Source organism: Daktulosphaira vitifoliae, unplaced genomic scaffold, assembly GCF_025091365.1.
Source record: "Daktulosphaira vitifoliae isolate Bord-2020 unplaced genomic scaffold, ASM2509136v1 Scaffold_3, whole genome shotgun sequence".
NCBI lineage: Eukaryota > Metazoa > Arthropoda > Insecta > Hemiptera > Phylloxeridae > Daktulosphaira > Daktulosphaira vitifoliae.
In genome coordinates, this window is record NW_026099574.1 from 10,220,621 (window position 1) to 10,235,284 (window position 14,664).

The 14,664-nt window shown below is 26.8% G+C and overlaps 1 protein-coding gene across 2 annotated transcripts in view; it reads right to left on the bottom strand.

The window, feature by feature from the left end:
- Positions 1-329: 329 nt before the first annotated feature.
- The window catches only part of LOC126902601 (solute carrier family 2, facilitated glucose transporter member 1-like), a 32,770-nt gene continuing 18,435 nt past the window's right edge, over positions 330-14,664 (bottom strand). For both annotated transcript variants that reach the window (XM_050680043.1, XM_050680044.1), the window contains 8 exons: positions 6,175-6,273; positions 4,598-4,817; positions 2,746-2,879; positions 2,449-2,662; positions 2,182-2,369; positions 1,905-2,117; positions 1,595-1,798; positions 330-1,033 (listed from right to left, as the gene is read on the bottom strand). In XM_050680043.1, the coding sequence (XP_050536000.1) occupies positions 890-1,033; positions 1,595-1,798; positions 1,905-2,117; positions 2,182-2,369; positions 2,449-2,662; positions 2,746-2,879; positions 4,598-4,817; positions 6,175-6,273 (1,416 nt within the window). In that variant the 3' untranslated portion in view covers positions 330-889. The remainder of the gene's footprint in view (positions 1,034-1,594; positions 1,799-1,904; positions 2,118-2,181; positions 2,370-2,448; positions 2,663-2,745; positions 2,880-4,597; positions 4,818-6,174; positions 6,274-14,664) is intronic.

Below are 14,664 nucleotides of genomic sequence, written 5' to 3' on the forward strand. Positions count from 1 at the left end.
CATTCTTTGCGTTATATTGTTCCATCATTCTATTAATAAAACATATATAAAAAAATATTGAGTAATCAGTACAAACATTTTTGTATTCATTATTCAACAATAATTTGTTGATATATTAATATATTAACCAAGAATATATCATAGTAAATATTAGATATTAAATGTATAATGAGTAAATAGTTGTAATATAAAATTACTAAAAATAATTACTGATATATTGTGATTATTAATTTTTGTATTTAAGTAGCTTATTAAATAATTATATAACTTCGAATGGACACTGATTTTGGTAGGTTAGAAACTAAATAAATGAAATATTCAAATGCAAATAAAATTAATAATTACAGTTTTATTAAATAAAAAATACACAAAATAAAATAAAATAAATAACCGTTAAAGTGACATAACGTAAAACTAGTAATAAAACATATATTTTATTAATTTATAAAAATCAATAACAAAATATGTAAATCTTACAGTATGAAAGGTCAACAAATATCTACATGAATAAAACTCATAGTACTAAATTAAAACTTTGATGGAAGATTTCGGTTTTATTCAGTTAACACGTTTCATGATTTACTACAATGTATTTTAACACATAATATACATAATAATAATTTAATAATTATTTTTTTACAATATTTTTCTATATAACACCACAGTCGACCACTATCAAAATACAGTGGGTATCCTAATATCTACTAATATAATTTATTAATTAATACAAGGTTGTTCTTTTTAATTAAAATATCTATGGTTACATTATTTAAAAGGTACTCAAATGTTATGGTGTTGTTATAAACCAATGGGATTTTTTAAAAGTGTTGCACTTTTAAAATGTTAACGGCGTGCGCATAAGACCATTTTGAATTACTTTTATAATACTTTATTTGTATGACTCTTGTCTGAACAACATTTGAATTTCTTCTAGTGTTTTGTTTTTAGTTTCTGGCACTTTCTTGTATACGTACATGACGAAGAGTCCGAGCAAAACAACAAATATAAAGAACACATTGGAATCCAAAAGTTGCTAAGAAGGAAAAATATAAAATTAGTATATTCAGGTATAAATATAACACACAATGTACACTAAATCTTTTTTAAATAAAAATTAACTCTAAAGCTCAGATAAAAGTCCCTAAAAAATTAATTTTTGTTTCTTCAACATATCATTTAAGTCTATAATCAAATATCATAGATTTATGATACATGTTATTTGTTATATGTACAATGGACTTGAAAATGTTTTTAATAAACTTGAAAATTGAAATTCAATTTTAAGATAGGTATGATATGAAATAATGGATTCATTATATGTGATATTTCCGGACTGAATAGGTTGACAGTCAAATCACTGAAGAGGAACGATCGATTAAAATATATGAATAGTAATGACTTTTGTAATATTAAAATCATTATATTTAAAGAGAAAATTGTTGTATTAATTAAAACGTAAAAATGAGTTTGTCAAATATAAGAATTATGGTACAGACGTCTGTCTATGTTGTACGACCCAGAAAGATAATATATCAAAGTTTTAAAAAATAATCATAAAGAATAAATTGCTTCATAGCTATAAAAATGTAATTACTTGTAGAGGTAGGAAACTCAATCCAACAACAAAGTTAGCAGTCCAGTTGACTCCGACTGCTATACTGGTGGCTAATGGACGAGCTGATGAGTTGAACAATTCAGATACCAAAAACCATGGAATAGATCCGGGTCCAATAGCAAAAGCAACGACGTATATCATAACAAATAGACAAGCCAAGTAAGATACCCAAATAAACGATTTCTATAGTTATTAATTAGAAATACATTTAGACAAAATATTTAATTACTTGACGAGGTGCATTAAATACTTTTAAATTCGATTTAATCTTAAGTTTAAAATCACTTACCACGAACATCAAAGATATAGTTAGCAGAACGGTGTCGATAAACATGAAGGAGAAACCAAGTAACAATAAAGTTTTCCGGCCAGACATATCGACCAAGACCAATGAAATCAAAGTCATGATGACATTAAGTGCGCCCATTCCTAAGGTAGCGTATTTTGCCCCGTCTACTGACATACCAGCCATTTCAAAAATTTTAGTAGAGAAGAACATGACCTAAAAAAATCCAATCAGAAATTTGAAATAAATTTAAAATTATAAAATATAAGTAGGAACTCACGGCATTGATACCGGACAACTGTTGACTCAACATGACCATAACAGCAATTCCTAATGGGATCTTCAACATAGGGTTCATTACCATTTCTTTAAGGGTAACACGAGGAATAATTTTTAATGCTTCACATTCGGCTCGCATTTCTTGCATTTCTACGTGCACATCAGTGGTTGCTCTGAACCATTGTAAGCCTATTACAAACATGCCAGTTAAGAATCTAATTTCAAAAAACCAAGTACGCCAAACTTTAAAATAGAAACCAGGGCGTACCTCGTTGAGCTTCCAAGTCTTGTTTCTTATTTATCAGTGTGTATTTCGGTGATTCTGGACAGAAAGGAAGTGTAACGAACATAAATACAGCTGGTATGAAGCACACGGAAAGTAACCATGGCCATTTATCCGCAGTTCCCAATAAGTATTCAAGACCTAATATTTGAGATATCAAGATGGAAATAGTAACAACCAATTGATACACTGTTCCAACCTAAAAACAAAACAAGTTTTCTATATTTACTTTTATTTAATAGGCACAGCGTTGATAATAATTAATTTTTATTGAGAACTTACAGATCCCCGAAGGTTCATTGGTGAAATTTCTGCGAGATACATAGGTGCAAGACCAGCATTAAGACCGGAATTGATACCAAGTAGAAAACGACCAACTACGATTAGCTCGTAAGAAGCATATGTTTTAGAAACGCCTGTAAAATAATGCGAAACATATAATGTAACCTGTATTAAAAAATTACACACACTATAACCTATTTAAGTATTGTTTGTCAAGCGATGATTGTCATGTATTGTCCTTAATTGATTAAAATAAAAGGGCAATAAATTAGAGTTACGAATATTAGTTGAATGTATCTGCATTGAATTTATTTAAATTATCTCTTACTCTTAATTTGGTCAAACGAGGTGAAAGTACGTAGCTGTATGCAAAAAGAAACGCATACATAAAATTGCAATATTACCTTTATAGAATAATTTATTCTGTTAAATGAATATTATTAAACTTCGCAACACGTCCATCAGATCTAGTCTGTTGAAACTATTTCTGCATAATTATCATGTTAACTTAAACATTTTTAAATCTCACAGTTAAGTATAATTAAATGTATACATTTATTTATTAAAATAAGATTTACACAAACATATTTGTAGTAGTAAAAATTAGAAATAAAACCAAGTATAGGATAACAAGAAATATATATAATATTGAGTAAGGTCATGAGTAACAGTTATCAGCTATTAGTAATGTGATGTCACTTAGAAATCTTTTAAAAATGGGAACGTTTCGAACGCATTATTCTTAAACATATTAATGTAAATAAAACAGACGTGAACATTATGAAGTACATAACCACATTTATTTTTTCAATGAACACCACGTCATACTAAAGCATTTACTGTTTTTATTTCACCTCGATAAAACACGTGTTAATGTTTACAGGACATCCGTCTGTATACTGAATAGTTTATTATACAGTATTACATTTCAATGTTTTTTATCCTTTTACAATCATTTATTATTCAAGTAAATGCAGTTTTAAAATCGAAATTCTATTCAGACGAAGGGCATTTGTGTCACGAAAACGGGACATCATAACAATGTTGAACGATAAAAAAATGCATAAATGCTTAATCGAACATAAGATGTAACCACGTTTGAATTATTTCAAAGTTATCTACATTGGGCGTATGCGCGTCTAAATTCAAATAACAACCGCATGTGCCTAGTAATTTACAGGCAAACGATAGTTGATGACAAGTAAACAGCCAATAATAAATTGTATTATTATTTTTTATCATTTAAAATATTAACGGCGTTTTGTGACAAATAAAATAACAACAAAATAACATTGAACTCAATTTAAATCAATTGAAGGCAACCGTGTAATTTATAAAATACGGTCTATGTCAACGTCTATACCGATAGATACATTACGTCTGCCAACATGTAAAACGTTAAACGTCACTTAATAAGAGAATGTTCAATACATCTGATTTTGAATAATAAATTTATTAAAACCGTACTCATCAAATGCGACAATACACCACACGCAATCGCTTAGACCTTTTAAATGTTTTTTGTTTACTTTCAGTCATAATTAAAATACGATCATTAAACGCTCATAAATTTATTTGTTTGCGTAAGGATGACATTTTGAACGCTAGTTCAAATATCATCCTCCATTAATAAACGCACATTTTTTACAATAAAATTTTAATATACTCGAGGTGTCTAAAAAACAAACTCGTTTAAGGCTAATTTTAGCCTCTAACTTGAGGTTTCTCAAGTTTAAAGGTAAAAATTTGAAAGTCACAATGATCAAAGCCCTACTTATTTTTACTTATAGTTTCAATTGTAAAAAAATTACTTTTTCAATAATAAAAATAATAATCACAGTAACTTCCTCACCTTGTAGAATTGCTGCAATGATAACCAAAACGTTAGATACTAATAAACCACCTTTGCGACCGAATCTTTCTGAAACTGCGCCGGTTGATAAGCCACCGATCATTCCACCAAAACAATAAATTGACACTGCGATAGACCATATAATCGTAACTTGAGACTGTTCTACAGGTGCCCCATTGGACCTGGACGACAGCAACCCTTTTATCCATTCTTCGATTAACTAAAATATAATAAAAATAATTAGACAACGTAATATTAAAAATAAAAAAATACTAACTATAAATTTTAATTTAAAGAATTTTTAATTGACGATTGAATTATGAATTCAGATATAAGATATTTTTTCTCAGATATCTTCTGTTTATATGAAAAGTATTTTTGAATTATTTAAGGATGTTTAAATTCTTACCTTTAAATTAAATAAAAATTATTTTATTAAATTTATTTCCTAATTTAAGTAATATTTATTAAAAATAAGTTAAACGGTGATTAAGGGCCAATTTTTAGCTATTAATTACTAAAAACAACTAATAATATCAAATTTAAATAAATATATGTTATTAAAAATGTTAATATATATTACTTTGACTCCGTACCATAACTTTATACTCGCTTGCCTCTTATTGATAATTTATTCTAAGCACTAATTTATTGTCCACCTATTCATTTCACTCACCACTTTCTTTTTTATTCAAAGTCACAGTTAAAATCTTTCCCTACTAATATTTCTTATTTGTCTCTTTTATTAACTTATATCCCCTAGGTTTATTAATTATTAACTTATATTTATTGATTGTTAAGTTTGTTGTAATTAATTCTCTTTTTTCATTCTTAGTCTTAATATTTACTTCTCAAATATTCTCCCTCTACAATAAACTTCATTCACTACTGAATTTTATTGTACCTCCTCGGCCTCGATTTTATTCAGTCCTTCAATCTTTTAGATGTTTTAATAGTTTTTGACTCATTATCAGCTTTTATTCAATCTCTTTTAAAAGTGTAGATCTTTACTCAACTAAAGACATTAATTCATAATCATTTTTAGCCGATATAAACGTTTAAAGCGACCTAGTCACGTTGGTATTTTTGGCAATGAGGAGGCTTAGCCAAAACTACAAATTTCATGAACCGTTCTCCAACTTACAAACCTCTTCTGATAATTATTTATCAGACTATAATTTAAGCATGGCCAGATTATTAGTCTTCTTCCATTTTTCCTTATATAATTGTTTAAATTTTTTCAATTCAACCTATCCCCATATCATTACACAAGTTATTTCATTCACCAGATCAGCCGGTTTTTTAATTAAACAATTTAAATTAAATTTATTTTAACAGCAATAATATATTTAGTCTATGTATTATTATATTTCCTCATAACTCTTTAGTGAAATTAATTTTATACTACACAATAAGTACAATGTATAGGTACTATTTATTTTATTTTAAACTCCCATCTTTAATTGTTAATCTATTAAAGTATAATGTACCGTAAGCATTAATAGATAAATAAATAGACTATGGTAAAACTAAACGGTCAAAAAATAAAAATATATAAACAAATTCACGGTACTTACAGTTTGAGGTGCGTTAACTACTCCGGTATTGTATCCATGTTGGAAAGCAGCTCCAAACGCCGATGCAATAATAGCAAACAACAGTCTTCCATTAAGTTTCTGTAACCCAGTAGAGGAATGTTCAGAATTTGATTCTATGGTAGGTAAAAAATAACTGGTTGAGGATGATTCAAAACTTTTAGATATCGACGAGGGAAGAACTTTAATAATTTGCATAACGACGATAAGTTTGTGACGGTCTTTAATAATACAAACTCATGAGAAGCGTAACGTTCTATCAACGGCTGTCGAACAGACTGGAATAGACTTAAGTTTAATCTGAATTCAGATGATTGTCAACAAACATATCATCGTAATCAATACTTTATTTGGGGTTTTTATTTTTAATATAACTCTCCTTATTACTTTGAACGCGTTCTAATGGAAAATTGGGTGCCTACTACAAACAAAGATTTGTTATCGATGTGCTCAATGATAATAAGTCATTTAGACAGACGAGTGTGATCGATAAAAATAATTCTAATTTTCCAGCTAAAAGTCAATCAAAAGGAACTTTTGCTTTTTCGACCAATATTATTTAGATATTAGCAGTCGTTATTTTATCGGTAAATTTTGTAAATAAAAATAAATTAAATACCAATTTAAAATTTTTACACTCGTTTTAAATAATAAAAAACTATATAAATTTACAAATTAATATAAATAAGTATTATAATGTTTTTGTTTGATACACTTTGATCTTCAACTTTAACATTAAACAGTAGTATATATCATTCTTTATAGTCATATTGTGATTTATTTATAAAATATAAACTACACTACCAGCCTATTTAATTTTTTAAACGACTTATTACACAATTATATTTTGATACAAATTTTATTCATCATGTGTCATTAAGTGTCATTAACAGTCATTAACTAAAACAATACCGTAGTGTATATTACACTACTTGTTACTAATCGCAGTTGAAATAAAAAACGTCCCATTAATTAAATAAACTGATTAAAAAACAATTTAATAATAATTAGTTATACAAAAGTAAAATAACTTTATAAAACGAATGTTAACATTCAAATGCAAATTAACTTTAAGGAAAAGGTAAAAAATAATTTTCAAGAATTTCGTTTCCTTTATTTCTAAAGAGAATAAGGAGAACACAAGTTAAATAAACGACATATTGTGTCACAATGTGTAATAGTATTCCTATTATCATAATTTTATTTTTCATCAAACGAAACCAATTAACTTATTAACTTATTCAATTATTCATTAGATGTTCCAAGATAAATTATTTCCATTGACAATTAGTTTTAATTTTTTTTTATATATTGCAATGTATGAAATCCTAAACGAAGATCTTACATAATATGAAAGAACATCATCTACATTAAAAATACTCAACCAAAGAGAGTAAATAATGAATGAATAAATTTGAATTATTTAAGCAAAATGTATTACAAAAAACCCATGTTTTCGGGTGTTTTAAGATGATTATTTTTTCTGCAATGCGCTATTTAAAATTTCCACTAAGTGTTATACATTACACACATAAAAACATTAAAAATTCTTTAAAACATTACTTTAATAATTTCACTATTTTTCTAATAATTTTTCATTTAAATTACAAATTTTTCATTCAACTCATTCTAGTTAAGTGGTAATTGATAACTTTTTTGTTGAATTAACTAATATTTTTTTATGAGGAAAATTCTCATGTTAATTAACCTTACTTCTTTGAGATTATCAATATATATTCCGATACTATTAATGTTATCAATTATGACGATAATTATTTTTAATTTCCATATGAAATTGTAAGAATGTTGTATTTATTCGGCTGAATCAAATACATCCTGGAAATTAAAAGAAAAAAAACATTGTAATAGATAATTTCAACTTTACACTTAAATACACCAGACAGAGTCTTGATGTTAATAAAATTTTCGATTGTGCACCGAGCGCATAACAAGTAAAATTGCTATAAATGTAATAATGCAAATATTACCGGTTTTAACCATATAAGACCACAACTTTGCGAGGTCTTGCATGCGAATTTAACTATACGGTACGACTGCATACAGATTATAATTTTACTTAAATATTTCTGAAAATTGAAAGTTGTTTCTGTACGAGTAAAATACAATTACAATATACAATATTGTAATATAATTACAATGCTTAGTTTACCAAGAAATATATTTCCGAATAAAATGCTATGAAGAACAATGCCGGGCACAATATTCAAACGTTCATTGGACATTTACGTATGAGTCCGTTGACATAAATTACATTAATAGACTACAAATTTGTGATAATCTTTAGTTGAAGCATTAAAAAGTAAATACGCATTTGGGTTTATTATTGATTTTATTTGCGGCATAAATTCTTATTAAACGAATAATTGTAGGGACAAGTTGAAATGTTTACATCTCTGATAAAACTAATTAATCATATATCATTTTTTTTCTTTTAAATAATATAAATAGATTTTAAATATTATGAACACATTATAGATAAATATTATGAAGCTAAAAATTATGGATATTAAATAATTATTTTTGAAATTTGGGTGCGAATAAGAAGATAAAATTTTATTCAGTTATAATTTATTAAAATAAATATTACCAACATGTCTTCAACACATACACCTTCCGTTCTTACAGTTTTTAGTGTTTGTACACTGTCCTTTAATAAAATTGTTAAGATTTTTAAACAGTTTACTAATAAAACATGCATAAAACTTATAAAATATTTCAAGATTTTATCTATGACTTACTACTATTGATGAATTATTCTCATTTTTTAGAGGGAAGAAAATTCAATATTTCTTTTCCATTTTCTGTATTTTTAGCTGTCTTATTAAATCAATAAGATAATCAACAATATTATACTGTGCGGCAATAAAATAAGAGATTACAAATATCTATAGTATTTTCTGATTGCTAAGTCATAAATACAAAAATTAACAGTTGAACTGACTATAGATCTTAACCGCATCTTATATTTATAATTTTAACAAGCTTAAAGTGTAATTTTTTTTACTTTCCTCTTCATACAAGAGCTATATCAGCGTGTTTTATGCGTTGATTTTACTTCTTTACAGACCGTATCGAAATGGTAGAAGAACACGGCGTGGTCGGACAACTATGATTTCCATCATCTTACTGCAATCTACGATTTCCTTTTGTATATACTAAGTTAAACAATAATTATTATTGCGCTACTGCTGCTTTTAATAATGATTGAACAACAATCGTTCGTTGCTGCGAATTGTAAAAAATTAACTAGTAATGAAATAAGGAAAACGGTAATCCAACATTAGTAGTGACATTGAATCACATTCGATAATATACAAGATAGAATTAAAGGTATTTCATTAGTAAAAGAACAAGTGTGTAAAATAATTAGTTAATTATACAAAAATTAAACTCTAATAACGAACGATCGACTGCCAATGAACACTAGTACAACAAATTAACAATTGGTACCATGTGACATGTTGATAAACTATACAATGATCTAATAAAATTATTTTGTCACGTAATCAGAATTAGGGTATAAAAGTGGTAGGATTGATTTTTGCTATATTAAAATCAATTTGCACTGTTTCAAAATAAAGAAGAAAATTGAATTTTTTACATTATTCGACCAATTATTACAGTCAAGTTAGCTGTGTATTTCAGTTCTTCTAATGACGGTATAAGACTATTGCTCAAACAGTACAATAAAATATAAAAAATGAGGGTTGCTGTCGGTTTGCTTTGTTAAGGTTTTTTCTTTTGTATAAAAATTTCCAATACAAGAATCGAAAAAATCTATTATTAATGGTGTTATGAAAACTGGGTATAGGAGAAAATAATAGAACACCCCGGGTACTCAAGTCTGTTCTGTGGCGTAAAAAAAAAAAAAAAAAAAGTGCTAGCTAACGATTGTTATTGAGTATGCAACAATCTAAGTCCAGCAGTATATAAAACAATTCTTAAAAAATGTTAGAAAGAATAACGCACCAATGCTAATACGATTCCTTTGACGTGGTCAAACTTAATGTTAATGTAATATAAAACTAGAATATTTTCTATTTAGACTCAAGCAACTCACTTCCATGCCAGAATAACGTTAACTTCAATATTTTTTGATAATGATTATGCTACACATTACTTGTATAATACCGTCACTAATCTATTACCTAATATATCTAAGACTAAACAGAGCTATCCAATTTACCAATAAAACCACTTCCTATGGGGTACTGCAAGCGCGTGACGTTGAATACATGCATAACAGATTATTTTAGTTATCTGAAGTTTCTAATAAATATAAAAAAACGAAAAATCAAGAAAACTGGCACGAAAACCTAATCACAGAACACTGTGATAAAGCGTCATTTCGTTATCCAAACATCCTTATGCACCTAACTAGTCCTGTGATCACAAGTCAACAAATTACACTTATTTTATGGTAAATATACTATATTGTTAAAATGATTCCATTATTCTAGAAGCACACATTAGTGATAACATTTTTTTTACGTTTTTTTTAATACCTCATAAGTTATATAGTTAAAGTTAATGGGAAATATCAGTCTGTAGAGATTAAAATTTTCGACAATTCAACTCAACAAATATTAAATGTATCTTTTTTCTGCTTAAAATCAAAACATAATGTTCAAATACAAAAGAAAAACTATAAAAGGGTGTTAAGATCTTTGAAATAGTAAAAATTAAAAAGTTATGATATAAAATTTAATTATAATTTAATGCATAAAGGAACAGTTATCTAATTATAAAGTTTAAACGAAAAACCAACGTTTATTGAAATCCTCTACTGATACAAAATTTATTCTCTGTTAAAAACATTACTAAAAAAGTAAAAAGTACAGTATCGGTTAGTTTATTAGATAATAGTAATATATTTGGCTTTAAAATAATGCATATCATAAATTTGGAGTGCATTAAATGTTTAATTTACAAGACTGTTTTGTACCTACATGATGTCCGTTAGATAAATTTTAATAAGCTATGTAAATTTGTTCATTATTAAATGTAAAATTAGTCAATTTATAATGTTGTTAAGCCTAGAAAGTTTTTTATTATGTATTAAAAAGTGCTGATGAAAATTAATTTAAACATCAAAGTAGTTTTTACTGTTTTTTATTATTCAGGGAAGACGAAAACAACTGTAAAAATGTGTAAACAATAAAAGCAATATTGTTACACTGTACAATAATCAGTTAAGTTAAAATAAATAAATCTGAAATAAAACACTAAATTAAATACGTTGATATAATTTTGTTAAGTCTTAACATTAAAATAAAGTAATTAAGTTCTTTTACTATTCATTTACAAAACTACCTAACATATATTTTGCAATGTTTAGGTCTCACAATATTTTGTTAGAATTGAAAATATGTTACAAACATTTATATAATGCAAAAAAAAAATCGATATAAAGTTTCATTGCGTACATAGTTAAATATTTGAAAAAAGTTTTTTTCATAAAATAATACATATTATAATATTGTACTGAAGTATAAACAAAATTAAAAGAATAACTTTTTTTCATCAAACAATAAAATAATGCAAGTCCAATAGACATAGAAACAACTTAAGTCCTAGGCTTTTTATATTTTAATTCAAACTTTAAAAAAATCAACACGGAAAATCGTTACTGTACTAGTTTTTATTGTAATAAATAATTTTAACTACTTGACACGTTTATCTTTTCTAATAAATAACCCATCAATTACAACTACAAGTCCACTTCCTAAAAAAGGAGATTTTATTGACAATAGAAATAATTTAAGTACTATAACTGTTGTGTGGGTTTAACAACTAAATTATTCAACGGAGAAGTAAACGTCTATTAAGTCATTAAAGAATTATTCTATCAATGAGATTTATTCATAAAATACTTAGTATTTTATTAAGAGCGATTAACGACGCCGTTAAAGAACGTAAAGGCGTGTAAAAAGGGTAAGTCACTGTACTTAATAGATACTTAGGCAATTTTAGATAATTTCATTTGAATTATTCTTATCTCTAGCCTAAATCGTATACGTCTAAATGGCAACTGAACAACAGGAAGAGTTATTACAATGAAGCACTTTCAACCGAAGTATATTATAATGCACATCTGAAGAATAAAATAACGAGTCAATCTCTCCTCAAGGCAATCGAATGTATTCACACGCGGGTCTAGTTAAAAAATTATGACATTGTATTGTGTATGGCTGCTATTGTAAATACAATTGCATCTGTAAGATCTAAATAACATTAACATGTGATTCTAACAAATATGAACTATATTGTTACACAATATCAATGTCATGGCGTTCCTCGCGCGCGTAAAACAGTAAAACTAAAACCACAGCAAAAAATAAATCATCTATACATATATATAAATAGATAAACTACTAACGGTAACATTGTCTAATGTAAACATTAAGCAATGCTTACAAAACATACCTACTTAAGTTTAGATTTTTGGAAAGAAAAAAACCTCAACTCGACTGTGACATAAATAAAAGTCTACTATATAAATGTTTTAGCTTTTTTTATTGTTTTCACACTCTTGATATGTTATTAGCGACCGTAATATATTTATTTTTTATTTCACGATCCAAATACGTATAGCATTTATTTCATTTTCTAAAATGAAAGTATTTGTTACGATTACCTACCAAAAGTGAGTCACAACCAGAAGTATCAAATGACTTATAGAAGCTCTCTAAGGATTAACAATTGTACCAAACATTCGAAGCCATGTCTGTTCAGTGTGCACTGAGATAACAGTTAATTTAAGTTAAATCCTACTTCAAAACTCAAATATTATTATAATATATTTAAATTGTGAAAAATAAAACTTTGAGTACTCAATATAAAAATATCTATTAAAGAAGATAATACTTGTAAAATATATACAGTAATTACTCTTGCCAAGTTATTTGAATTAACCTTCCGATAAACTAAATAAATCCACATCTTAAGGTTCGAATCACAATTGAGTACATTAAGACTTTCTCGTTTAGTAAAAAATTCGAGTAAATATTTTTATTGTATCGATAACGAAAATTGTTAGAAGTGGACTTGCAAAATTTATATTGACTCGAGTTTGCGATTAGTCAATAAAATTCTAATAGATTGAATTATTTTATTTGTGAAATGGGTTTAAGATTGATACTAAAACACTTTAGTTTCGCCGAGACTTGAATGGAATACTTACAATCGTTACTTTTGCTTGTAACGGTTTATTTATTCTTGTACGAAATTTCAACTATTGTAATTACCTTAATCGGCCAACAATGACTAATAATAAAAGCCCCGAGGTATCTTAATTATTATATTGTATACATACACGTATTGCGCCGTGTCTGCAAATCGAATGATAAAGAACAGTGAAGAGTGGTGTGGTATTGCATGTGCTAGATGACCTAAGTGTATGGCATAAAGGTCAGGATCACGTATGTCGAATGATAACGAAAACATAGTAAAAGTAAAGAAATTATTAATTAGATAATCAACGAAACCTATTAGTATTTATTTTTTTTATTCGACCATTTATTTCAAAAAAAAAAAAAAACAAAATGTATAATAATAAAAAAATTCGCAATTTAAAACCATAGATAACCTTCAATAGCCGCACTTTTAAACTTATCTAAACAATTTAAAACAATAATTATCGCTAAGATTCAATAGTGCATTCGTATCGGGGTGTCCAAAATATAATAAAAAAACCGTTTCAGTAAAAAAATCAGCAAATATTTCAGGTAGAATGGAAATATGTCCAACGGGAATTTTTTTACAATCATGTAAAATGTTTCAAAATTGTTACTAGGAAAAAATAATTAGCAATTATTTTTAAATAAGGTGTGTATACTTGAAATATCAAGTAAACATTTTTATAATAAAAAAAAGTGCATACAGATAATTAGATACTAAATACGTGAAATCAATTGGTAATATGCCATTAAATATGTACATAAAAAAGATTAATACGCCCAAATAGATAAAAACTGAATAGAGAATTATTAACTACAATAGGAACCTCTTGGAGATATTGAGCTACTGTTTATGTCTATAATGAATTAAACATAGTACTGAAAATGTTTCTTTGAATTTAATACGAGTCATCGCTGTTGAGTCAACTAAATAATTTTAAGTAGAAATCAATTTTATCTAAACTGATTTGTATACAAAAGAGGAGTGTTTTGCAATAACAATAAGAATTTTTGCAAATATATAAGTCGACTTGCTCACGTCAAATCATTTCTATCCCGTACCGCCTTAATGATTAATCGATAATACTTATTATATGATAAATTGTATTATATTGCATCAAATTCTCATAAACACGTATTAATTCTTTTTAATTATCCTCACGAGACAGTTAATTTGGTAATTAAAAATTTTCGTAAATGACTAATGCCGGCAATAAACAAAAGAGAAAAAATAATGGAATAATGATTGCGTTCATTCATTGACCATTCTTAA